The 24,404-nt window shown below is 38.8% G+C and overlaps 1 protein-coding gene across 3 annotated transcripts in view; it reads left to right on the top strand.

Annotated features, from left to right (window-relative positions):
• NLN (neurolysin) overlaps nucleotides 1-24,404 on the top strand; it is a 90,534-nt gene that overhangs the window by 38,910 nt on the left and 27,220 nt on the right. For 2 of the 3 annotated variants that reach the window (XM_046671845.1, XM_046671846.1), the window contains exons 3-8: nucleotides 2,685-2,833; nucleotides 11,297-11,404; nucleotides 13,930-14,032; nucleotides 14,656-14,816; nucleotides 18,924-19,059; nucleotides 21,472-21,838. In XM_046671845.1, coding sequence (XP_046527801.1) covers nucleotides 2,685-2,833; nucleotides 11,297-11,404; nucleotides 13,930-14,032; nucleotides 14,656-14,816; nucleotides 18,924-19,059; nucleotides 21,472-21,838 — 1,024 coding nt within the window. Of the gene's footprint in view, nucleotides 1-1,759; nucleotides 2,024-2,684; nucleotides 2,834-11,296; nucleotides 11,405-13,929; nucleotides 14,033-14,655; nucleotides 14,817-18,923; nucleotides 19,060-21,471; nucleotides 21,839-24,404 lie in introns of those variants that run through there. The other variant, XM_046671847.1, reaches the window with a different exon arrangement.

Below are 24,404 nucleotides of genomic sequence, written 5' to 3'. Positions count from 1 at the left end.
ACGCCACTGGGCTGGTCCTGTAAAATATATTATTTATGTAATGTAAGTGTTAGACCCTTTGAGTTATAAGGAATGAAGATTCACACCAGTCACCACTAAGGATTGAACATATTTTGGAGGATGATGATGACTAAACAACCTTGGCTGTGTATCTAGGCTTCATAAGAACATAGGCTATCTGTAGACTGGATATCATATGTATGCTGGATTTGCAAGGTTGTCCAGAATCCTGCACCACCCTAGTGACCTAGTCATCTCTTTACCTTTACCAGCCCCTTGATACCAGGAGTTCCATACCCTATCTCCCATCATATTAGGGACTTGGCTACTTTCTCTTACCTCTCCATTTCTGTTTGTTTCTGCCTCTTACTACCAACTGCTTCACTCTCATTAATGGCCACTAAATCTTGCTATGAGCCTTGAGTTTAAACTCTTGAGTAAAAAAGATCTGATTGGTATTGTTAGAGTCAGAGGGATGGAGCTGGTCCCCATTCAGCAGAGCTTTCTCAGCAGGCAATTTCCTGTGTATCTCCCCCCTGCATATGGTTTGTCCTTGGTTCAGATACTCACTTCTTCAGTAACTTAGAGCCAAGATGGTGTACCAGCCTAGTAACCTATGTGTTTAACAAATGTAAAAATCAGTGGTGAAGAAAACAAATAAAATCATAAGAAAAAGAATTATCTTAAATTCTGTTTTTTCCTCAATATTACATCTTTTAAGTAGACTTTTAGTTTTGTGATATTTGTTCTTGTTGTCCCATAAATTTGTCTTTTTGGGTTAATCATAAAAATTTTTGAGTTTGGGAATAGATTTTTAAGGACTAACTTTCTGTTATTTGTGTATGTTCTCAGAGTTCATTCTGCCTCTTGCAATAGCTGTTAAAACCCCATTTGTCTAGTGTCAGATACTGGGCATCAGTGTTATTTATAGTTTGGCAATGAGAGCTTAAGTCTGGTTTCAGGTCTTTGTGGCAAAGTAAGGAAGGAAATGGTTTTCAGTTTCTTTGTTTAAGAATATGTTTTCAGTTTTAGGCTCCTGCATTTTATTCTGCTCATTTAAGTTCTTGATCAACTTTGATTCCTTCTTAATGTCTTTTCGAGCTAATTTAAAAAACTAAACAGAAATTGTGGCTATATAGTTAACTCTATCACTTAACAAGTGCTGTATGTATTAAATTTTAAATCTTCTGTTACATTTTTTCTTTAATCAAAAAACATCAAATTATATATTAAATCAAATCCTAAAAGAATAATTATCTAATTTGATTTCTTAAAACACATATTATGAATTTATTCAGATATTTGTGGCCATTTTTTTTTCTAAGCAAGCTTTGCCCTGAGCTAACATCTGTCACCAGTTTCCCTCTTTTTGCTTGAGGAAGATTTGCCCTGAGCTAACATCTGTGCCAGTCTTCTCTATTTTGTACGTTTGTTGCCGCCACAGCATAGCTGCCAATAAGTATTGTAGGTCTGCATCTGGGAACTGAACCCAGGCCACTGAAGCAGAGTGTGCTGAACTTAACCAATAGGCCACGGGGCTGGCCCCACAATTTTTTTTTACAGCTTTATTTGTAACTGTTTTAAGAAGAGTGATGTCAGCAAGATAGCTTGTTTAAGTGGACAATTTCTTGGTATGTAAAGGATGGCTCTACTGTTTATACATGTGTATACACAAATATCACATGTGTAAATTTTACCTGTTTACAATACCTTCAAAGTAGTAAAGATAATAAAATAAAAATATATTCACTGTCACAGCATAACCATAACCATCGCTATAAACCATACTTATTTTTTTCTATAGTATGGATTATTTCACTGACATCAGATTTTTGCCTAATTAAAGTCAAAATACAAATGGAAAACCCAAGAACCAACTTGACTGTGTGAAGATTAGAGCAGACTACATTACCACCATCATTTAACAGGAATAGCCCCGATACTCAGCTGCTTGCTGGATGTGTCCACTGAGATTTCTGGGAATCTTCTGAAATTGTATGGAAGTTCTTATGTTTGTCTGCAGGTTTGCATTTGGGGGAAGGTCCATAACTTTGATTGCATTCTCTAAGGCGTCTATAGTAAAAGTTAAGACCTTTTCTATTCTAAACAAACCCCATGCCACTAAATTGGTCTACTTGTTTCTTAAATATGCTCTCCCTCTGCCAGTCCCCACACTGGCAATCTCTACTTATTCAGTTCCCTACTGAGCTCTTCCTCTTACCCCACGATCCTCTAAGGTCCACTCTTCTCCATGAGGCATTACGTAGTGCTCCAGACCTTGGGATTGCTGCCTTTGAGCTACTATCCCATTCATTTGATGACAAAACTGCTCTGTCCTGTTTTGTTCATTATCTTTTCGTGTACTAGTCCCTACCCCCGACTTCCCAGACTATACAAATGCCTCAGTATAAGAACTATATCTTTATCTTTCTACATTCCTAGTTAATCAGTTACACCCTGAGCATACTTTGATAAATGCTCAGAGTGCAACCTTATTGCTCCTAATAACACCACAGGAGCAACCAAATTCTGCGTTAGATGCTGTTTCTTGAGAGCCTCAGGAACTTTTACAGAAAGTATAAAATGGAAAACTTATATTGGGATAGTCATTTGTCTAGGTAGGAGGCATTTTTCTTAATACTGATTGGATGAGTCCTATTTATAGTTTTTTCCTCTGTCAACAGTAGAGCGAACCATGCTCGACTTTCCCCAGCACGTCTCCTCTGACAAAGAAGTACGGGCAGCAAGCACAGAAGCAGACAAGAGACTTTCTCGTTTTGATATTGAGATGAGCATGAGAGAAGATATATTTCGGAGAATTGTTCACTTACAGGTAAATGATGTTATAAATCCATTTAAAAGGAAAAAAATGTACAATAAAAAAGTGAAAACCTTTGACCAATGAGAAAAAGTATTCGAATGTTCCTAGATGTTGTTTCTAATTATTATAATAATGGGCATAGCTTAGTGTTATATAATGTTATATTATACTGCTTAGGTTTGTGTTGAGTTGCGAATTACATTCACTTAAAATTAAAGACCAAGTGTAAAAGAGTGTACGTCTAATAAATCTAAGGCTTTTTAACCATCATGAACTTAATGGTTACATGTGAAAACCTCTTTGAATTTTCAAAATGTTTCAAGATTTATATTAGATCAGATCGACTAGAAGCAAATGAAATTGAGTTGTTTATCTATAAATATCGTGTGGTTTTGGCCATGATGTTGATGACATACTCTTGATGCTGCACAGTGGTGTCATTTCTGTCTGTCATCCTTACATTTTTTAGGACTCATGGAAATTATGGATAATGAATGTTCTAGGCAGGTCTGCCTTGAGTGGTTTTGACCTTTTCATCACTGATGTCAATGTGCTTCTTAGCATTTTCATCATGTCTTTGCTTTCAGTTTTTGTTTTCATGACATTCAGCAATTTATTTGGAAAACAACCAATGTTTTACAATCCTAGGCATTTTTGTTTAATTTTGCATGTTTCTTTATGCAAAATCTCAATTTTTTTTTTTAAAGATAGGCACCAGAGCTAACATCTGTCGCCAATCTTCTTTTTATTCCTTTTTTTTCTTCTCCCCAAAGCCCCCCAGTGTATAGTTGTATATTCTAGTTGTGAGTGCCTCTGGTTGTGCTATGTGGATGCCACCTCAGCATGGACTGATGAGCAGTGCCATGTCCATGCCCAGATCCGAACCAGCGAAACCCTGGGCCACTGAAGCAGATTGTGCAAACTTAACCACTCGGCCATGGGGCCAGCCCCCCAAAATTTTTGTTCCTTTTAGCAAATTATGATGAGTTGAAAAAAAAAAGCAGTTTTATTTCAAATGTTTTATTTGTAGCTCACTATAGAATATGTAATCAAGACTTTATTTAGATATGTAAGAAATATTTACTGTCTGTTCTCTCAGACAAGAGTTTTTCACCCTGTAATTTGTATTCATCACTGTGGTTCACATAGTTAATCTTTGGCACTTTAAAAATAATATAAATTAAAATTACTTTATGATTATTCTTTATTCGTTAACTTGTTCTCTTTTCTCCTTTTGGGCCCAGTTATTATTCTGTGTGATTCAAATCATGGCCCAAATGGTCTCCTATTTTTATTGCATCCCAAAATAATCTGATTTCCTTTCTAGCTGTATATTATATATGTATTTTAGAACTTCCCCCCAGAATTTCTAATTTCCTTTGATTAATTCTGTTTTCATCCTGACTTCTAAGTTCTCATTTGGGATTTTCTAGCCTCAAAAAGATATTGCAGTCTTAACATTATTAATCATGTCTAACGTTTTTGTTACTATTCCACCTTCTCTGATTCTTATGAATATTTTCAAGATGTGAGGGATTTGTCACGTTAGATTTCTTTGTTATGCTTTTAAATTTTGTTTGTATCGGGGACTGATCCTGCTAACTCTGGGAACACGTGGCCCCCTGTTTACTGGACTAGACAGGGGACTAGCACACTGTGGTGATCTGATCGACACCAGTGCATTCGTCAGAGTTGTTCATTTGTTTGAGCTGGTTCACTTCAGGCTTTTATTATAATAATTTACAGTAGTTCCATATTTGGTTCCATAATTTTTCCCTCTTTCCAAAGGCATAATTGCTCTCATACATGCAGATTATTATGTCAACATTTTTAGGGACTTTTACAATGTCTGTTAAGGCTACATCAGGACAACAAAAAAGTAACTATTGTGTTTATTTATGAACTGGAGCTTGTTTGATGAATTTTGTTACCTTTAAACACCTTCCTTGAAAATTAGTTATGTTTATTTAGGCAGCTTTTAAAATCTGGAACTATCAGTATCAGTTTTCTGCTAGAGTTGGACACTTTAATAAATGGTAAATCTCATCTGATTCATACCTAAAAGACAAAGTTAGATATATCTAAATATTCTGTTTATTTTTCTCTGTAACACTGTAAGTAAAGTATGACAACCATGATATAACACATAAAGCCTTCATTACGCTGAATAATAGGATCTTAAGTTTATGTGAAGTCAGCAATTTCAGGCGTGCTCTACTAAAATGAGGATGCTCTGAATATTATTGAGGCCTCAAGATACCACCAATGTAGACAATAATCAAGTATAATATCATCTTAATTGGATATAAAATATTATTTTAGCTCTCATGTTAGTTTTCACTTAGGAATGAAGAATAGAAATGTGAAATAACATTTCACAGTTCTTTATGCAAAATCTGTGCTCAATGAGGGTTCCATTATCTATTGATGAATAACATATTACTCCAAAACTTAGTGGCTGAAAATAGGAACAATCATTTTATTTTCTCTGACAGTTTTTGTGGATGAAGAATTCAGAAAGGATTCAGTTGGGTAGTTCTTGGAGTCCTGCATGTGGTTTCAGGCAGTAGTGGCTGCAGCTGAAGGATATAGGGGCTAGTCAGGCATCTCTCTCTTCATGTCGTCTCCAGGCATCTTCATGTAGTTGCTTTATGTGGGCTCCTTTGGTCTTCCTCACAGCATGGCGGCCTTGAGCCAGTAGGCCTTCTTTCATAGAGACTCAGGGCTCCAACGCGGGTGTTCCAACAAACTACACTGAAGCTGCATTGCATTTTATGGTCTTTCTCAGAAGTCACATAGCATCACTTCTGCCATACTATATTGATTGACTAGTCACTGCCCTCTTCCTGGATTCAACGGATGCCGCATCTGAGTTTAGGGAGTATCAACTAACTTGCAGTCATATTTCAGAATCTCCAAATTAAGTAGTTTGTTGACTAAATGGATGGATGAAATTACAGGAGAACATGAGACTAACCAGTGTGCTAGTCTCCCTACCTCCTTCCCAATGTGTGGCTAGTAACGCCACTTTACATTTGTATAACAATATAATTATCTAATTTAACTTTTGCACCAATCTTGTGAGGTATCCTTTTTTATACATGGACGCATAACATATTAAATGTATCCTAATTCTACCAGAAGAAAAAGAAATGAAAACAAGAATTTCCTCAACCCTTTATCTAGAAAATGTCCGGGTATCAAAAGCCAGCAGTTATGGCCCAGGTCTTGGTGTTTTCCAGTCCTGACAAAGGTTCTTAACCATTGGCTAAAAAGCCAGCAAAGATCAAAAAAGGTTTCATAGACCCTCTTTCAAGCCATATTGGTGAGAAAAGTATCGAGTGTCTTCATGTTAAAACAATCCAGGCGTATGATATTTTATTCCAGTGCCCTGCTAAGTAGTAAGTACACAAGAGGCATTCTTTAGTGAAATAGAGTCTGAATTATGCAAGCTAGATTGCAAAATACAGTTATCTGTTGTAATGTTGTTTATATTTTTTTCAGAGCTGTGGGCTTTGGTCTTGCCAAATTCATCTTAGCCAATTAGTGATTTAAACAGAAAAGTTTTAATGTTACAGTGTAAATGAATAGGTCATGGGATTAAGTAAAGATGCTTTTAAGCATTATCTGATCTTCTACTCTACCAGCCATGGAGGCCTAGTGCTAAATTAAAATACAAGAATCAGTGCCTTAAAACCAGGGCCAAAAGGGCCAACCTGGTGGCACAGCATTTAAGTGCCCACGTTCTGCTTCTGGTGGCCCGGGGTCCGCTGGTTCAGATCCTGGGTACAGACATGGCACCGCTTGGCACGCCATGCTGTGGTAGGCATCCCACATATAAAGTAGAGGAAGATGGGCACGGGTGTTAGCTCAGGGCCAGCCTTCCTCAGCAAAAAGAGGAGGATTGGCAGCAATTAGCTCAGGGCTAATCTTCCTTGAAAAAAAAAAACCATGGCCAAAGAAAAAGGAAAAACTATGTGCAGAATTCAACATAGTAATGGTAATTCCCTTAACCTACCATTCCTTCTTGATTTTGAAATGTTTAAGTCTAGTTGTTAGTAATAATCAATACTACTGAAACTTGTAATTTTGTCAGGCTCTTAAAAGCCTAGAGACCCAATATAAAGCATCAACTACCTTGCCTTAGTTTCCTCGTTAGCCAGGCGCCCCTCTTTTGTGCTTCCCCAGTACTTACCTCTCTTTTCACTCACCATGTGATATTGATATTATGTGCTAATGTATCTTTTTTTCCTTCCTATTACTTACAGCACCTCAAGGATATTCATCTGTTTCCCTAGCACCTTGCATAAATAGGAGCTCTACGTCCAGTGGAACTGAAGTAGCCCCAGTTAAAAAGTGTCTTCATGTAGTGTAGTTCCCCTCCCAGTGTCCTCACTCTGCCTCTGGTTCACACTCAGCAGAGAATGGTCTATCGAGTTAGTGGTCAGCAAGCAGGCCTCTCTGCAACCTCCTGCCCAGGAAGGCAGGTAGCCGCCTAAGAATGTCTTCTTCACAAAAGTAGGTTAGAAACCTAACAGTAAACATAACTGGCTGAAAAAAACAGAAAAAAAGGGAATGAAACTGCAAATATGACACGTTTAATTAAATGTTATACCTCTATTTTAGCTTTTCCAATATTATCTATATTATACTCTATTGTCTTATTATGTTTCTTTAGCATATTCAAAGCTTATGAATCAGTTTTTCTAAATGATATTCAGAGGAATCTACTGTTTAATCTTCAGAGTTCTTTTAGCAACGTTGTAATTTCTACTTTGTATACACAACACAGCAAATCCCACTGAAATAATTTTTTTTTGAGGTAACATTGGTTTATAACAGATAAATTTCCGGCGTACATCATTGTATTTCACTGTCTGTGTAGACTAAGTTGTGTTCACCACCGAAAGTCTTAATTGCCATCTGTCACTGTACACATGTACCCTTATACCCCTTTGGCCTTTCCACTCCGTTCCTCCCCTTAGGTAACCATCAATCTATTCTCTGTTGTCTACGTGTTTGTTTGTTTGTTGTTGTTTTATCTTCTATCTATGAGTGAGATCATATGGTGTTTGGCTTTTTCCATCTGACTGACTTTGCTTAACATAATGCCCTCAGGGTCCATCCGTGTTGTCACGAATAGCAAGATTTCATCTTTTTTTATGGCTGAGTAGTATTGCATTGTATATACCTACCACATCTTCTTTATCCATTCACCCATTGATGGGCACCTAGGTTGCTTCCAAGTCTTAGCTATTGTGAATAATGCTGCAATGAACATAGGGGTGCATGTATCTTTTCGAAGTAGTGTTTTCGTGTTCTTTGGATATATACCCAGTAGTAGGATGGCTGGGTCATAAGGTAGGTCTATTCTTAATTTTTTGAGGAATCTCCATACTATTTTCCATAGTGGCTGCACCAGTTTGCACTCCCACCAGCAGTGTGTGAGAGCTCCCTTTGAAATAATTTTTTATTTACATATTTTAGAACCTGAGAATGTGAAGGTCTTGTGAAGAAAAGGACAAAGTCATGGGACAGAAGGTGGGGAGGATTTGAGAGAAGTTAAGAAAATTTTTCATTTTTTGTTATGAAATTTTAAAGACTAGATAATGAATTAAGGATGGTAATGTAGTAGTATGGCATATTGGGAAAAGTGCTAAACTAACAATTTGAAGAATTTATTTCTAGCCCCATTTTTACCACTGAATAGCTCTGTGTGATCTTGGGAAGATCATTTAACTTATCTGTAAAATGAGTGTACAAGCATACATGTAAGAATGTGTGTGTGTGTGTATTTTAAAAGCTTTTTGTTACAAGAGGAAGTTAGAGGGGAAATAACGTCATCACAGAGATGAAAATAAGAGCTCCTGCTGTCAGATTATATAAATTTGAAAATTACTTCAGAGAATTTAAGCCCCACCCCTGCCCCACGCCACACCCCCGCCCCCAAAGAGGAGAAACTTCACCCAAAGAGACCTGAGACCTGGTTCAGATTCAAGGGGATTAAATTCTTGTTCAGGAAGGAAGGTGCCACCACAGCAGAGCAGTCCACGAGTGTTTGCTGAGTCTCTCCTAGGAAATCCTTGGGCAGTAATGCTGACCTTGCCTGGAGGCTGGAAGGGGGAATATTATTATAATCAGCTCTGGACGGGAATGTGCTTTAGAAGCACATTTTAGAAGTGCCTTACTCCTACCAGAGACCTCCGGAGATTTCCCAAGACCTCAGAGTCTGACTGGCAAAAGGTGTCTGGTTATAATTGAGTCTGATTTTTGTTAAGTGTCATTCTTGCAGTAAGTCAAATATTTGGTTACAGATAATTAGTCATATTTTAATTAGACCTAATTCAGTGCTGATTTTTCTCAGAACATCCTTCCACCTGTTTACACTTGTTTTACCTATTTGGAGAGTGAGTAGTTTCATCTAACCTAGACAACGAGTTTTGAGCTTACTATGCTGAGTATACTTCCGGACTTTCTGAAGTGGCGGCCCTGCCCCTCCCTGACATGGCGAGTCCAGGCCCACCTAGTGTGAGAGCCCACCCTGATCAGGCATAGTGTAGAGAGTAAGCATTCTGCTTACTTCAGCTGGTGAGACTTGTGATGAAGTCTGTCCTAAGCTCAGGGCCAGATGTGACCAGGTGAACACTGGGAACCCGGGTACCCACACTGCTGTCCAGCTATGTTCCTGGCTTCTGCCGAGGCCCTCTGCCGTGCTGGGAGGCCCTCTGCTCTGGATCTCAACCTACTCGCTTGGATCCTTCACAGCTTACCTAGCTCTTGTCAGGCTTTTCTCACCAGGGATTTTTTTCCTCTCCCCCTGCTACACCTAGCTACTGCCTAGGTTCTCCCCAACCTTACATCTTCCAGTATTGTACTGTCTAGGGACTCTTGTTGCCACACCCCACACCTCAGGACAGACTTTCTGGCGCTGTTAAAGACAGCCGTGATTGACCTAGGTTAATCACATCCCCAGGAACGCTGTGGTTTGAACTGCTGGCCATCCCTGAGGGAACCAGCCCACAGCCCAGTTATCTCCCTGCCCATTCTGGGTTTCTTCACATTGCAGGCACCCGCTGCTGGGATCCCAGTGTGTGCCAATACCAGCTAGGGGGAGAGTTCCAACTCCAGTAATGCCAGCGTACTCAGAAATTCTCCAAGGACATAAAGGAGGTTATTATGGAAAAAGGAGTCTAACTGTTCTCTGCCTCCACTGAGAATAAACACAGAGGAAATAAACTCATTACTGTGGGTAATGTATGCACAACAAGTGCTTTAGTACAATAACATAAGTTTTTTTATTGGTAGGCAAAGTGAGATACAGATTGTTGTATGAAGTAGTACCCTCAGTTAAAATACAACTCTGTATTTACCTGCTGCAACAAAATGTAAAACAAATTACAGAATTATTGCAGCAAGAGCCTTGCACCAACGATCTAACATGCAGGCTCTAAAGCTAAGCACCATTCTTTTAAAGATCTAATTAGTTGGGAAAATGAAAAGCTCAGGGATGGACAACCCAGGTCTTTCATGGAGAGAGAGTGCAACCAATGGTGGGTCTCTAAGGCGGAGAGGTCTCTGAGGCTCTAGGACTGAAGGCCCTCTTAGACTCTCAGCCAGAGTGAATCCGTTACACCTGCTGAGTCTGTCTGGCATCCTTTTCCACCCAAGGACCACAAACTGACCAGCCATCCAGATGTGCCGTGTATATTCTGCTGCCTGTTTTGAAAAAACATCTGGTGTTTTTATTACCTTGCCACGGCCTGGGGAATTTTCCCTTCTCCTCCAGGGCCCTCCGTTGTTTTGAGGAGTGTTGTTTGTGCTGCTGCCTGCAGCGTCAAGTGTACTGTCCAGCTCTCCTCCTCTTTGTGCAGCGCTGACTCATTGTCCCCAGATACTTGTTCATACGCAGCTTGCTGTAGTCCCTCGATTTCTGTTGCCAAATGGCAGTAAGGCATTTCTGAAGTGTTGGAAGCCTTTGACTGGGGTTTTATCCGGCTGTCCATGTTTGGTATGTTGGCAAAGGAGTCCCACTCTCCATTTGTGTAGAATTTGCCCATTATTTCTATTCCTGCCTCTCAAGTGGAACCAGGTTAGCAAATGATAGAAAATTAAATCCAGATGATTTGTGATAAGGAATATGTTTTGTGAAAAAGACCACTCAGTCATAGAGAATACTCAGAATGAGATTATGCAAATGTTTCTATTATCACACTTTCAAGTGGTACAGGCACTCTTGATTCTGATGCAAAGCAAGGCAATTCTGGTTAGCCTTTTATGTATTTAATTTTTCTGTTTTAAATGAGCAGAAGCTCACTAAAGCATAAAAGAAATTGTGTCTTCAAAAAGGCCTGCCTTAATCACCTATGTGCCTCATAGCCCAACAGAGATGATGAATAAATTTGCTTTGGCCTCACAGTTTATAATTTACTCATGCACTCTAGTAACAGAAATAGTTGTCACACTCTTTAATTTCAGGAAACCTGCGATCTGGGGAAGATAAAACCTGAAGCCAGACGATACTTGGAAAAGTCAGTTAAAATGGGGAAAAGGAATGGGCTCCATCTTCCAGAACAAGTACAAAATGTGAGTTTATGTTTCCTTTTCTCATATATAAAAAATAAATAAATACAACAAAAAACAGGAAATAGGGAAACACGTTTGTAATATGGGATATAATGCATAATACAAATCTGTTTACAATGTATTTGGTAGTGAATGGTTTTAAATTCTCCAACTCCTATTAACCTCCTGGTGACTGGCAACAACTGATAAGTTAGTTGTTCTTTAATCCTGTCCAGATTTTATTTGTTTCGTGTGTCCTGGGCTTATTTTCCCTACTCTCTTTTACATTCTCCAATAGATAGTTGTGGGTCTTAATAGATGATTTGTATTCTCACTCCCTTGGTCATACAGAGATAGGGCACTGGTAATAAAATTCATACGATGGAGAGCTTTAAAACCAGCACTTTGGAATGGAACACCTTATGATTAATAAATGCCCTTTAAAGATGGAGAGATTAGCTGCTGAAAAGTGCTTCTCAAACATTTTTTTTTTGTCTAATGTTAGTCAAATCTTCCAGCTTCAGAAGTAGACTTGGTTATGGAATTAACTCATTCTTCTTGGACAGGAAATATAACCCATGATTTATTTGCAGGTCATACTTCCAGCCAGTAGAACTGGAAACAAGTTTGAAGGACATCCAAACCAAGTGTGTCAGCTTGGTAGCCATACCTGAAGGCACCACTGAGATATGGGCACCTTTCTCTCACCTGAATGCCATTTCATCACCTTGTATCCTCTTCATCCCAGTTACAGGAGAAATGTGACTGATCTCGCTTACCTGACCCTTTGCCTTCCTAGTCCATCATCAGTTCTCTTTGGGGCATGAACACTGCATTAGTTAAAACGTGTTTGGTTACAGCTAACAAAACCCTATTGATACAGTTTAAACAATAGAAGAGATTTATTTGCTTATATGACTGGAAGGTCTGAGGTAGTTGGGGTTCACAGGTTAGTTTGCTCCAGATGCTCAGTGGTGCCATTGGCCACCTGATCTTTCTATTTCTCTCCTATGTCTTCCTCAGTGTTAGTGTTATTGGAAGGTTGGCTTCCTTTTATCACTAAAATGGCTGGAAGTCTAAAATCCCCACCATCCATAAGAACATAGAGAAGCCCCCATCAAACTTCCTCTCATGTCTTAATGACCCAGATTGGATCATATGCCTAATCCTGAATCCCCTTTCAGTGAGAAGAATGCCAGGCCTGGGTTATGAACCAGTCACTACTGCAGTGTGGATAGGATTACCTAACTGGGGTAGAGTCACACCCCTGGAACTTCAGATAGGATCAGGTCCCACCCAAGGTACATGGCTCCTGTAGAGTGGGGGAGAGGTGGAAGGGAGCTTGGGGACACAATCAGAGTGTCTGAAAATGACACTGTGCAGCATGTGTGAAGTTGACAGTCTCAGATTTAGTGTCCTTCACAATTACCTGCAGGGCTTGTTAAAGCTCTGGTTACACGGCCCCATCTCTGAAAGTTTGTGTTTCAGTAGGTTTGGTGTGGGTATCAAGAATTTTCATTTTTGGGGCTGGCCCCGTGACGCAGCAGTTAAGTTCGCACGTTCCGCTTCTTGGCAGTCCGGGGTTCGCCTTTTCAGATCCCGGGTACGGACATGGCACCGCTTGGCAAAAGCCATGCTGTGGTAGACATCCCACATATAAAGTAGAGGAAGATGGGCACGGATGTGAGCTCAGGGCCAGTCTTCCTCAGTGAAAAGAGGAGGATTGGCAGCAGTTAGCTCAGGGCTAATCTTCCTCAAAAAAAAAAAGCGAAAAAAAAAAACCTCTATTAAAAATAAATAAATAAATAAGAATTTGCATTTTTAACCAATTCCCAGGTGGTGTTGATGCTTCCTCAGGGCCACAGTTTGAGAACCAGTGTGGTTTATGTAAATTTCATTATCTAGCCTTTTCAGGAGAGTGGAACAGGTTAATAAAATTATTGCATTTTTTTTTTTGTGATTGCCTTCTTATTGCTTCCTTTGATTTCCCACCTAATATTTTTTATACAAATATTAAGGCCCATAAATCACCTTAATTTGCAAAATCTCTATAAAACTAAGACATAACCTTTTTTCCAAAGCAACCGTAGAATTAATTACTCACTTCTTATCTCTTGTTTACTTCAGCACCGAATACTGATTTACTAAATTAAAATTTTGAATTAGGAAAGATTAGAAATATGGTAGTTATTAACCGACTATTAGATTCATTTATTCATTCATCAACTATTTATAGTGTGTATGCTATGTGCCAGACTCTGCTTTAACTATACCTCCTAAATTTATTTAGTACTTGCAAGTTTGCAACTAATTGCTAACACATTGCCAGGATTGCCTTTTTGTACATGTTACCTACAGATATTCGTGGACACAACACACAAGACTGCAAAAAACTATTTTATCAAGCACATCTGTGAGAAAGTACATCCTGAGGGTTGGGTACAGAAGCCAATCTTCATATAAAAGTGAAACTTACTTAACTGATAGTGATAAAAATGAAAGTTTTGTTTTATTGTTAATGTCCTGCATTTATATCTTCGTTTCAGGAAATCAAAGCAATGAAGAAAAAAATGAGTGAGCTGTGTATTGACTTTAACAAAAACCTCAATGAGGATGATACCTTCCTTGTATTTTCCAAGGCTGAACTTGGTAAAATTTTGTTATTTTGTTATTTTTCTAGATTAAATGATATAATTTAAGCAAATAATGTCACCTCACAGTTTGCCAAATCAAAGTTAAAAGAATTCTTTAAAAAATGATCCAGTAACTTCTACAGAACCCACCACCCCTGCTACAGAAAAGACAACCAAACCACGCCTAGATTTTAGGCTAACAAGAACGTGTGCTGTTTCTAGAGACGGTCCAGGGGAGATTTCATAATCTTTCTTGGTAACTTATGCTGGTGTTTAACCACCTTCAGTGCCTGGAAATTTTTTTCTCGCACAATGTCCCCTACATTGTAACTTAAACTAGTCTCTTCTTATTCTGTTCTGGATCTTTTTTGGCTTAATCTTGCTGGTTATCCATCAAAACACCATCTGTACAAATGCACTGAAGCCTGTTCATATTTTGAATTACCATCTCCTAAGCCACCTGTCCCTAACCACCACCCCCATTCCAAGAACATCAAAACAATATTATAAGGATTGTCGTGATTTTACTTGAATTTCAGTTACTCCACAAAATTCCTAGAGCTTCTTAAAGGCACCATGCCAATGCTGAATAAACCAACGATGAATGGAAAACTTGATGTCTGAGAACATCTTTTGCAGGTGCTCTTCCTGATGATTTCATTGACAGTTTAGAAAAGGCAGGTGATGACAAGTATAAAGTTACCTTGAAATATCCACATTACTTTCCTGTCATGAAGAAATGTTGTATCCCTGAGACCAGAAGGAAGATGGAAATGGCTTTTAATACAAGGTGCAAAGAGGTACTATAAATGTTTGTCTTTCTTTTGTTTTTATGGAAGATTTTAAGGAAAGCGTTTGTTTTGTTCACTAATGTTGAAGTCAGCTCAGAGATTGATATTCCTGTTTGTGTGAGCGTTATGCTTCCTCATTCCTCAAACCTACAAGACTTGTAGCTTTTTCTTTGCTTGTTGGCAGCCTGCTTGGTATGGCCACAGGCTAAGCTGTTCTAATAAAAATAGAATGGGTTAAATCAACTAAAAGTTGTATTCTTCTCCCAAGTCAACAGTTCAGGGCTGGTGGGGCATCTCTGTCTCCTCAGCAAGTCACTTCCAAGGCCATTCCAGTTGTCACCATTTCCCACCCTGTTGGGGAAAGGGAAAATTAAGTACAGAGCAAGCATCTTTAGGAAGAAGACCTGGAAATGGTATCCATCAACACCATTCACATCCTATTGACCCAAATTCCATCAGATAGCCATATCTAGCTGCAAGGAGAGTCTGGGAAATGTAATCTTTAGGTGACAGCCATTTGCTCAGCTAAGGTGATTCTATTCCTAAAAGGAAAAAAGGAAGAGTTAGAAATGGATTCTCAGAGTCAGCTAGCCAGCTTCGCCACAGTCTGCCTCTCTGGCTGTTCGGATAACCATGAGCACATTTTTTTCTACACACGAAGCCTGTTTGTCAGATCCCAACCAGCTACTGCCTGGAGCTCAAAGACCTGTGATACACAGTCAAAGATCTGGGTGATACAGAGTCCTCCCCAGCTATAGCTTCTCATGATCAGCAACCTCTGAGACAGGAGACAAGTTGTCTGGGCCACTCACGCCCAATACACGCTTTCGGTGGTAGAACAGGAGCAGAATAAACACACTAAAACCTCCCATTTGGAAAAGGAAAGAATGGGAAAGCTAGCAGGCCCATACCAATTTTTAAAAACTATTTGGCAGGAATTGTGAGGATTCCGTGCTCTCGTCAGTTTCCTCAGAAAGCTTATTGGGCTTATTTGGGTCTCCTTTCCAGCGGGAATTTCTTTAGCAATAGTACTCCGTGGTCCCTGGTTTTGCCTGCAGGCAATTCTTTCTTGTCCATAACCCTCCATGATCATATCCAGGGCAGCTGCTGGTATAGATACCTGCTGATGCTGGTTTGAAGCCTGAGGGTTGCTTTAGGAGTCAAATAACCACAAGCTTTTGTAGGTCAGGCTTACAATATCTTTGGTAATAAAATTCCTTCAAAAACTTAATAGGTTTCTTGTCTGTTTGCTTCCGGATTCATGTTAAAATAACTACATCCAAATACCACTTTTGGTCATAGTTCTTAAACCTACCAGATCTTTTCTTATATACTAGCTCTTGTATCATATCCATCCTGCTTTTTCTCAAGTTAATGAGGTCTGCTCCTGGGCCCTCTGAAACAGTAGGCTTGAGGAGGAAGGCAGCATTCTCAAACTAATCTCCACAGTTCAATAACTCTGAGTGACGATCTTTTCTCCTGATGTTAGGAGTACAGAGCAATTGGCTTTTCCAGCCATCTGAAGCCCCAGTCATCTGCTGACCTCTGTTAGCAGAATTCTTTTCCTTTTGTTTCTGCAAACTGACCAATTCTCACTTGAGTTCATCCCTCTCATGTAATCTTTCTAAAAGCAATAAATACCAACAAACACACACCATAATTATTAGTTTTCCCAAACAATTCCCCTAGAGCAGAGACCCAGTAGGTAATTGGCCTGCCTTCCAAGCAAGTTATGGAAAGCAGTAGTTTTAACAAATGTTATCCACGATACAATGAGGATTACCAGCTTCTCAGCCTGCAGTGACTGTCCTCACCTTCCATTCCTGCACGCTTTTCATTTTTGTTATAGCAGCTCCTGATTCCTGATATCAGTTTCTGTGGGTGTTAGGGTACAGGTTAAGCAACTATACAAAAGCCAACCAAAAGCACAGTGACTCAAGATAAACGTTATTTCTCTTCAGAAAGGATTAGTGGTTATGAGGGGCTGGGGAGACTGGAGAATCATTGCTTAATGGTTACCAAGTTTCTGTTTGGAATGTTGGAAAAATTTTGGAAATAGTAATGGTTGCACAACAGTGTGAAGGTAATCAACGCCACTGAATTATACACTTAAAAATGGTTAAAATGGCATATTTTATGTTATATATGTTTTACCACAATTTTTAAAAGAAGATTTATTTGTCTTGCAACTAACCCTACGGAGGCGAGTGATCCAGAGCTGGAGGACAGCTCTGCCGTCCTCAGTATTATGGCTTCCAAGGTCATCATTGTCATCTTCAGTTCACAGCTAGCAAGACAAGCATCTTTAAGGAGATGACCCAGCAATTTCTCTCATCACCTCATTCACAGTCCATTGTCCCACTGTGTACCACGTCACCACAACTAGCTTTAAGGGCGGCTGGGAAAGGTAGTCAGGTGACCCTGTGTCCAGCAAAAACTCAGAGAATTCTCTTACTAAATAAAGAATGGGCCAATAGATATTGGGAGAAAATTGACAGTCAAGCGAGAAGGTCTAAGAAAACTGAACATGGTGAAAGAAAAATTCAAAACTAGTTAATTTTAGAACTTGGAGAATTATATCACGTATTTCTCCTATGCATGTTTCCACTCTAGTTTTAAAGTAATAATTATAGCAGATAATTATATAGTGTCACTCTTGTACTAGGCACTTTTCTATGTACTTCACATATTTTCTCATTTTAATCGTCGTTATACCCCTATGACTTAGCTATGTTTATTATCCACTTCTTGCAGATGAGAAAACTGAGGCACAGAAAGGTAAGAGACTTACCAAAGGTCAGACAGCTATTAAGTGGTGGAGCCAAATGTCTGACCTCAGTGTGTGATCTTCCTTAGAAACATGTCTATAAATAATTTGCTTACTTAATCATTGGGAGCAATTTTTCTTTGACCTCAACATTTAATCCACTTTCTCTAGGAGATGACTTTTCCTTTAACTGTTAAAAATTAAATAAAGCAACATCATTATTTATATTTTTAATACAAATAAAATACAAAAAAATGTTTGTAATAATTTGAAAAACAATCCCTGAAACATTTTTAAGTGTAGAGTTCTGTGGCATTAAATATATTCATATTGTTGTGCAACCATCACTACCATTCATCTCCAGACTTTTCCATCTTTCCCAACTGAAACTCTGTACCCGTTGAACACTAACTTCACATTCTCGGTCCCCCAGCCCCTGGTATCCACCGTTCTACTCTCTGTCTCTATGAATTTGACTACTCTAGGAACCTCATATAATATTTGTCCTTTTGTGACTAGGTTATTTCACTTAGCATAATGTCTTCAAGGTTTATGGTTGTTTTAGCATATGTCAAAATGTCTTTCCTTTTTAAGGCTGAATAATATTCCATTGTATGTGTATACCACATTTTCTTTATCCATTCATCCACGGATGGATATTGGGTTGCTTCTGCCACTTGGCTGTTATTCACATAATGCTGCAGTCAACACAGATGTACAAATATCTGTTTGAGTCCCTGCTTCCACTTCTTTGGGATATATACCCGCAAGTGGAATTGCTGGATCATATGGTAATTCTGTGTTTAATTTTTGAGAAATTGCAATGTCATTTTCAGCAGCAACTGCACCATTTTACATTCCCGTCAGCAACGCACAAAGGTTTCAAATTCTCTACATCTTGTCAACACATTATTTTCTGTTTTTTTGATAATAGCCATACTAATGGGTGTAAACATAAACGGGCAAATTTTGTGTTATGTATATGTTACCATAATAAAAAAAAAAATTTAGGTACCAATATTTGGTGCAGTCCTGTTAATGAGATTAAATGTGGAATCTCTATAGTCCTTAAGAATACGTTTCACTCTATGTTTAACAGTACCTAAAATTTCATTAGGACCTCAGAACGATCTCCTGAGGTTTAAAAAGTCAATTATTTCAGAAATATAATTGGATCATGAGTCAAGAAAAAGTCTGTAACACTGAATTGGAATAATTTAGTAGAAGGTAAGATGGTCTAAAAATATGTGACAGTTTCACCAACCTAAAAATACATGTAATTACTCTTCTTTTAAGTGCTTTGGACAAACTAATTATTAACCTTTGTTTTCGTTGATGTTTATTACTAGGAAAACACCATAATTCTGCAGCAGCTACTCCCCCTGCGGGCCAAAGTAGCCCAACTACTCGGCTATAGTACTCACGCTGACTTCGTCCTTGAAATGAACACTGCGAAGACTACAAGCCGTGTGACAGCCTTTCTGGGTGAGGTCTTCTTTTGTAGTCACTTGTAGATTTCTGTTTCTTTCTTTCTATGACTGTTTTGCTGCATGATACAAACTTGACAGAGGGCCTCAGAACCTAATGTGCCTTTGAGGACATCCTGTTTTTCATTCATTCAAGAGAAATGTATTGATCACCTACTGTGTGTTAGATACTGTGCTTGATTCTAAGAGTTTCTGGTTGTTTATATTATTATTGTAGTCCTTGCTTCATTCTTCTTGTATCTTGACTAGGGTTGTTATACTCATTCCCAAAAAGACATCTAGGGTCTTACAGAGAGTATCAGCTTTGTTCACTGCTAAGAGTGTTTATGTGTGTATGAATCCATGTGAAATATGTTGACAATTGTGACATAAATGAAAAGAAAACATATATAAATAACAAAAAATTTTATCTTCCAGAAGCAAGTTATTATATACAAAAGTAATATAAAATAATATACATCAAAACTGTTATCTAGGGACCAGGTACAGCAGTTAAGTTCTCATGTTCCGCTTAGGCGGCCCAGGGTTTGCTGGTTCAGATCCCCGGTGTGGACCTGGCACCGCTTGGCAAGCCATGCTGTGGCAGGCATCCCGCATATAAAGTAGAGGAAGATGGGCACAGATGTTAGCTCAGGGCCAGTCTTGCTCAGCAAAAAGAGGAGGATTGGCAGCAGATGTTAGCTCAGGGCTAATCTTCCTCAAAACAAACAAACAAAAAAAACAAAAAGCTATTATCTAATAACTATAGTCACAGTAATTTAAAATCACTTTTTCATTGATCTTTTTAAAACCACGCTTCCTTTTATCCATGACATTCAGTCACTGGTACTCTGTCAGTCTTCTTCATCACCATCTAAATCTGGGTGTCACTATTCCCACGTCACTGTTTTTCTCTTTCATCTCAGTGAAAATGGTTGAATAACATAGCCATGATACTAATTTTTGTTGTAATCTTCTCTAATCAGAGTTTACCAAAGTATAATTTTTTTTAACTTTCTTCATTGACCCTTTCAGACTTTATTCACCTTTACCAAATAGTCACAGTATGCAGTCTATTACTTTGATATCCTTTTATTATCTTAATTAAGTTGGAAATGATAATGATGTGTGAAAATCAGCCTTCAGCTCAAAATTTACTCCACTATGTCCTCACTGGCCGTACTTTGAATTATTAATCTATATGCTAGCATCAGATACAACATGTAGCAGGAGATCTGTAAATGGTAGCTATTCATTTTTATATAATTCATTTATCCGTTCACATGACATTTATGAAATAACTCCTCTGTATTAGGCAGTATGCTAAATGGTAGGATCATAGAAAGGAATAAGACAAGGTCCTGTCCTCAGTGAATTTTCCACTGAGTGGAAACAACAGATTTGTGAACAGGTGATTGCCATATATTCTGATGCATGTTGTACGAGAGAATGGCTCCGGGAGTTAACAAGTTTAGTGAGAATGTTTCCTTTAGTGGTGATTGCATATACTGAAATTTTTCCTTAATAACTACCTGATTAATTTAATTCCTTTAAAGTAGTTTTCCCTCTAATTTAAAACTGGCATATTCCCATCTGAGTTATCCACTTGCTACTGTACTCACATAGTCTCTCACAGGCCGAATCAGAATTATATCTCTTTCTGTCTTCCATGAGTCCCCTCCGTTCTCTTCACAGCACCCCTCAGGCTGTTGCCTTCACCTCACACCATGGGGTTGCTTCCCAAACAGCCATATACCTTACAGAGCCAAACATATGTTTATCTTACATATGTAACAAATTGTGAAGGATAAATACATAATAAGAACATAATCGTTTAGCCAAATACAGTGAAATAGTCAAAAATTGATGACAGCATATAAATGTGGTATCCATCTAAAAAGTGGAATTGCTGTGTCCAAGTAGACTTTCTTCATAGGAATGGAGAGGGATAAACTAAACCCATGGCCATCGAGGGTGTGGAGCAGATTTTAGTGATCCTCATCAAAGGTCACCTCTGATTTATTTTCCCTGGCTTTCTGAGGGGCCTAACCTCATTGAAGGGTAATCATAAGTCTGGTTTCAGTATTGCTTTGTTCCCTGAATTACAACATTCTTGAGGCAGAGTTCTCTGAGGTAAGCTTCAGCTTTGTTGATGCTGTGAGGAAGTCATGGCCTGGTTTGCGTGGTGCTAAAAGAAAAGGGGCAAGGAGCCATAAAATAAATTACCCTGAAGAGACCAGCAGTGTTGTCACAGTAGAGCCTGCTTTCCTTCCCTCCCCACTGACTTCCTGCCTGCCTGCCTTCTTTCTCCCACTTTATCTCTGTCAAGTACTACAAAGGAGGAAACGCCATGCTAAAATGCTGGTGGTGTGTATGAATGTGCTTGCTCCCAAGAGCAGTAGATCACTGACTTTTCCCACTTCCCTCACAGATGATTTAAGCCAGAAATTAAAACCCTTGGGGGAGGCAGAACGAGAGTTTATTTTGAATTTGAAGAAAAAGGAATGTGAAGAGAGAGGTTTTGAATACGATGGGAAAATCAATGCCTGGGATCTACATTACTACATGACTCAGACAGAAGAACTCAAGTACTCCATAGACCAAGAGATCCTGAAGGAATACTTCCCGATTGAAGTGGTCACTGAAGGCTTGCTGAACATCTACCAGGAGCTGTTGGGACTTTCGTTTGAGCAAGTGGCCGATGCTCACGTTTGGAATAAAAGCGTTACACTTTACACTGTGAAGGATAAAGCTACAGGAGAAGTTTTGGGCCAGTTCTACTTGGACCTTTATCCAAGGTACTGAGGATCACATTGTCGGAAGGGACCTTTGGGATTCAGTTTCTACCCAGATTAAGACTCTTGTCTTCTGTAGTTTTCACATGTGGTTCTTAGTAAAGGTATTAAAAATGTGGGCTCTGAAGCCAGACTATCTGGCTCCATCACTTAGTAGGCAATTTACTTAATTGTTCTCTACCTCCATTTCCTTACCTATATTACAGGTCCTATAAAATGGGAATCCTAATCGTACCTGCTTTGTAGCACTGCTGTGAGGATTAAAATGGTCAATTACATGCAAAGCCTTTAGAAGACTACCCAACACATAGCAAGTGCTTTATACATGTTCGGTGCTGTCATCATCATCATCATCACGATCTAGTTTGCGTACTGTATTTACTTGCTTTAAACTTGACCCCCAAAATGTTTATTATTGAGGTAGTCTGTCTACCAATAATCTTATATCTATGGCCACTCCCCTCAGTCTGGCTGAGAGGCAGCACAGAATAAAGGAATAGAAAAATCATTGCAGTCAGTCAAACTTGAATTGGAAGGCTTGAGTGACATAACCTCTTTTAGTCTGTTTCCTCCTCTGTAATATGGGACTGATGATCCCTTTACAGGATTGCTTTGTGCATTAGACAGTATATGCTGATCACCCAGCCAAGGCATTCAATCAGTGGTAAGAATTACCATTATTATTATTATTGTCTCTGTAGCTTGTGGTAACTGTGGACTCCATACTGTTTCATCAGTCATGAACGGATTTGGATCACTTTCTCTCTCGGCTGCTTTCTAAAACAAAGCCAGCCTGTTGCAATTACTAGTCCATTTTACTAAAGAGGCTGAAGGAAATTATAGTGTCCCCCTAGTTCAGTAGCACATACAAGTTTTTAATCCACTGACTTTGGGTGACTGCAGGTAGCTTCTGAGAAGGAGGGTGGATAACAGTGTCATTCAGGCTGTGGGCAGAGATGTCTCATCCCAACACTTTATGGACTCGCTTTCACTTCTGATATGACCTAAAAATAAAGCCATGTAAATGTGGATTGGTTTATTTTTAATTGAAAGTGTCAGGAAACAGTTTCAAGCCAAGAATTCTTTCAGGGGAAATCCTTCAACACTGGAGCCTCCTATAACTATCCCCAGATTCTCTTCCAGGGTCAAAGATAGCGGTTCTTGACGCCCTATCCTGCTGTCTCTCTGCCAAAATATAGCTGGTTTCTTTCACACTCAGAGATCTAGCCATTGCTGCCAGCACTCTGGTATGGGGACCAGAGGGTGACCTGTTGTGAGAGTAATGACCTAGTTAATGTTCACTTCCTGTCACCTTCACTTCATAAAGGTGAGATGGATTAGCTTGTTTTCTTTGTCTAATTGACTTAAAAATATCAAAAAAAAGATATTTGGAGTAGGTCTAGGAAAGACCAATTTCTTTTTTTTTTTTTTCACTCACATTTCAGTTTTCATTCATTAAACACTGGGATTTTTAAAACAGAACCAAATCTCTGATGGTTTCAATATAAGCCTGGTAAGGACATTTTCTTTAAATCACCATAATTTTATAAACAAAATGTAAAAAGGCTTAATCTCAGAATAAGGAAACCTTTGAAATTAAATAAATTGTTTATTTTTTAAAAGGAAAGATAAAAACCCCTAAGTGTCACAGATTTTTAAATTGATAGAATGTCTTTCATTTTAAGCTATTCTTTGATTTTTAAAATTCCCCAAAGGTTTTTGGAGGAAAACTACTCAACTGTTGTCTCTCCAATGCAGTAGCACCCATATTACTCTCAAATAAAGAATACTTTTATGGCATTTTATAATATATCAAGAAGTATAAAATATAACAGGATAGATACTTCCCGGATTACTTGAGTTTTACCCTGTTAAAAATAAGATTCATAGACCTGTTTATCTTTTTACACATTTCCAGCTAATTACATGAAATCATTCCAGAAACACTGATGGGCCCAGTGAATACCCAGAGGCTGGGCTGGCTGAAATTTTTTAGTCAAATTTAATACGCACTTTCTGGTGTACATATCCACTGGTTCTTTCACCATCTCTCCCCTCCTCTGTCAGCCTTCCCTTCACATGTCACTGCTCACTCCTAGCTCAGCCTTGCACAGTCGCTTTGTTATTTACATTCATTCATTCATTCTAAGTAGACTTTATTTTTTAGAGCAGTTTTAGGTTCACAGCAAAATTGAGCATGAGGTACAGAGATTTCCCATATACCCCTTGCTCCCACACATGCATAGCTTGCCGTATTATCACCATCCCCCACCAGAGTGGTACATTTGTTACAGCTGATGAACCTACAAAGACACATCCTTATGATCCAAAGTCTGTAGTTTACGTTAGGGTTCCCTCTTGGTATTATACATTCTGTGCGTTTGGACTAATGAATAATGACATGTATCCATCTGACTGTGCATGGTGTCCACTTTTTCCTCCAGAACCTTTACGTTTAACAATTTTAGTTATTTTAAATACTTTCCCTGACAGCTCCAACATCTTTGTCGTATCTGAGTCTGTGTCTCTTGGTTTTTTTGCCTCTTGACAGTGAGGTTTTTTTCCTTGC

This window comes from Equus quagga, chromosome 9 (genome assembly GCF_021613505.1).
Source record: "Equus quagga isolate Etosha38 chromosome 9, UCLA_HA_Equagga_1.0, whole genome shotgun sequence".
Lineage (NCBI taxonomy): Eukaryota > Metazoa > Chordata > Mammalia > Perissodactyla > Equidae > Equus > Equus quagga.
Note: the sequence above shows the minus strand (reverse complement) of the source record. Positions and strands in the feature narration are given on the sequence as shown.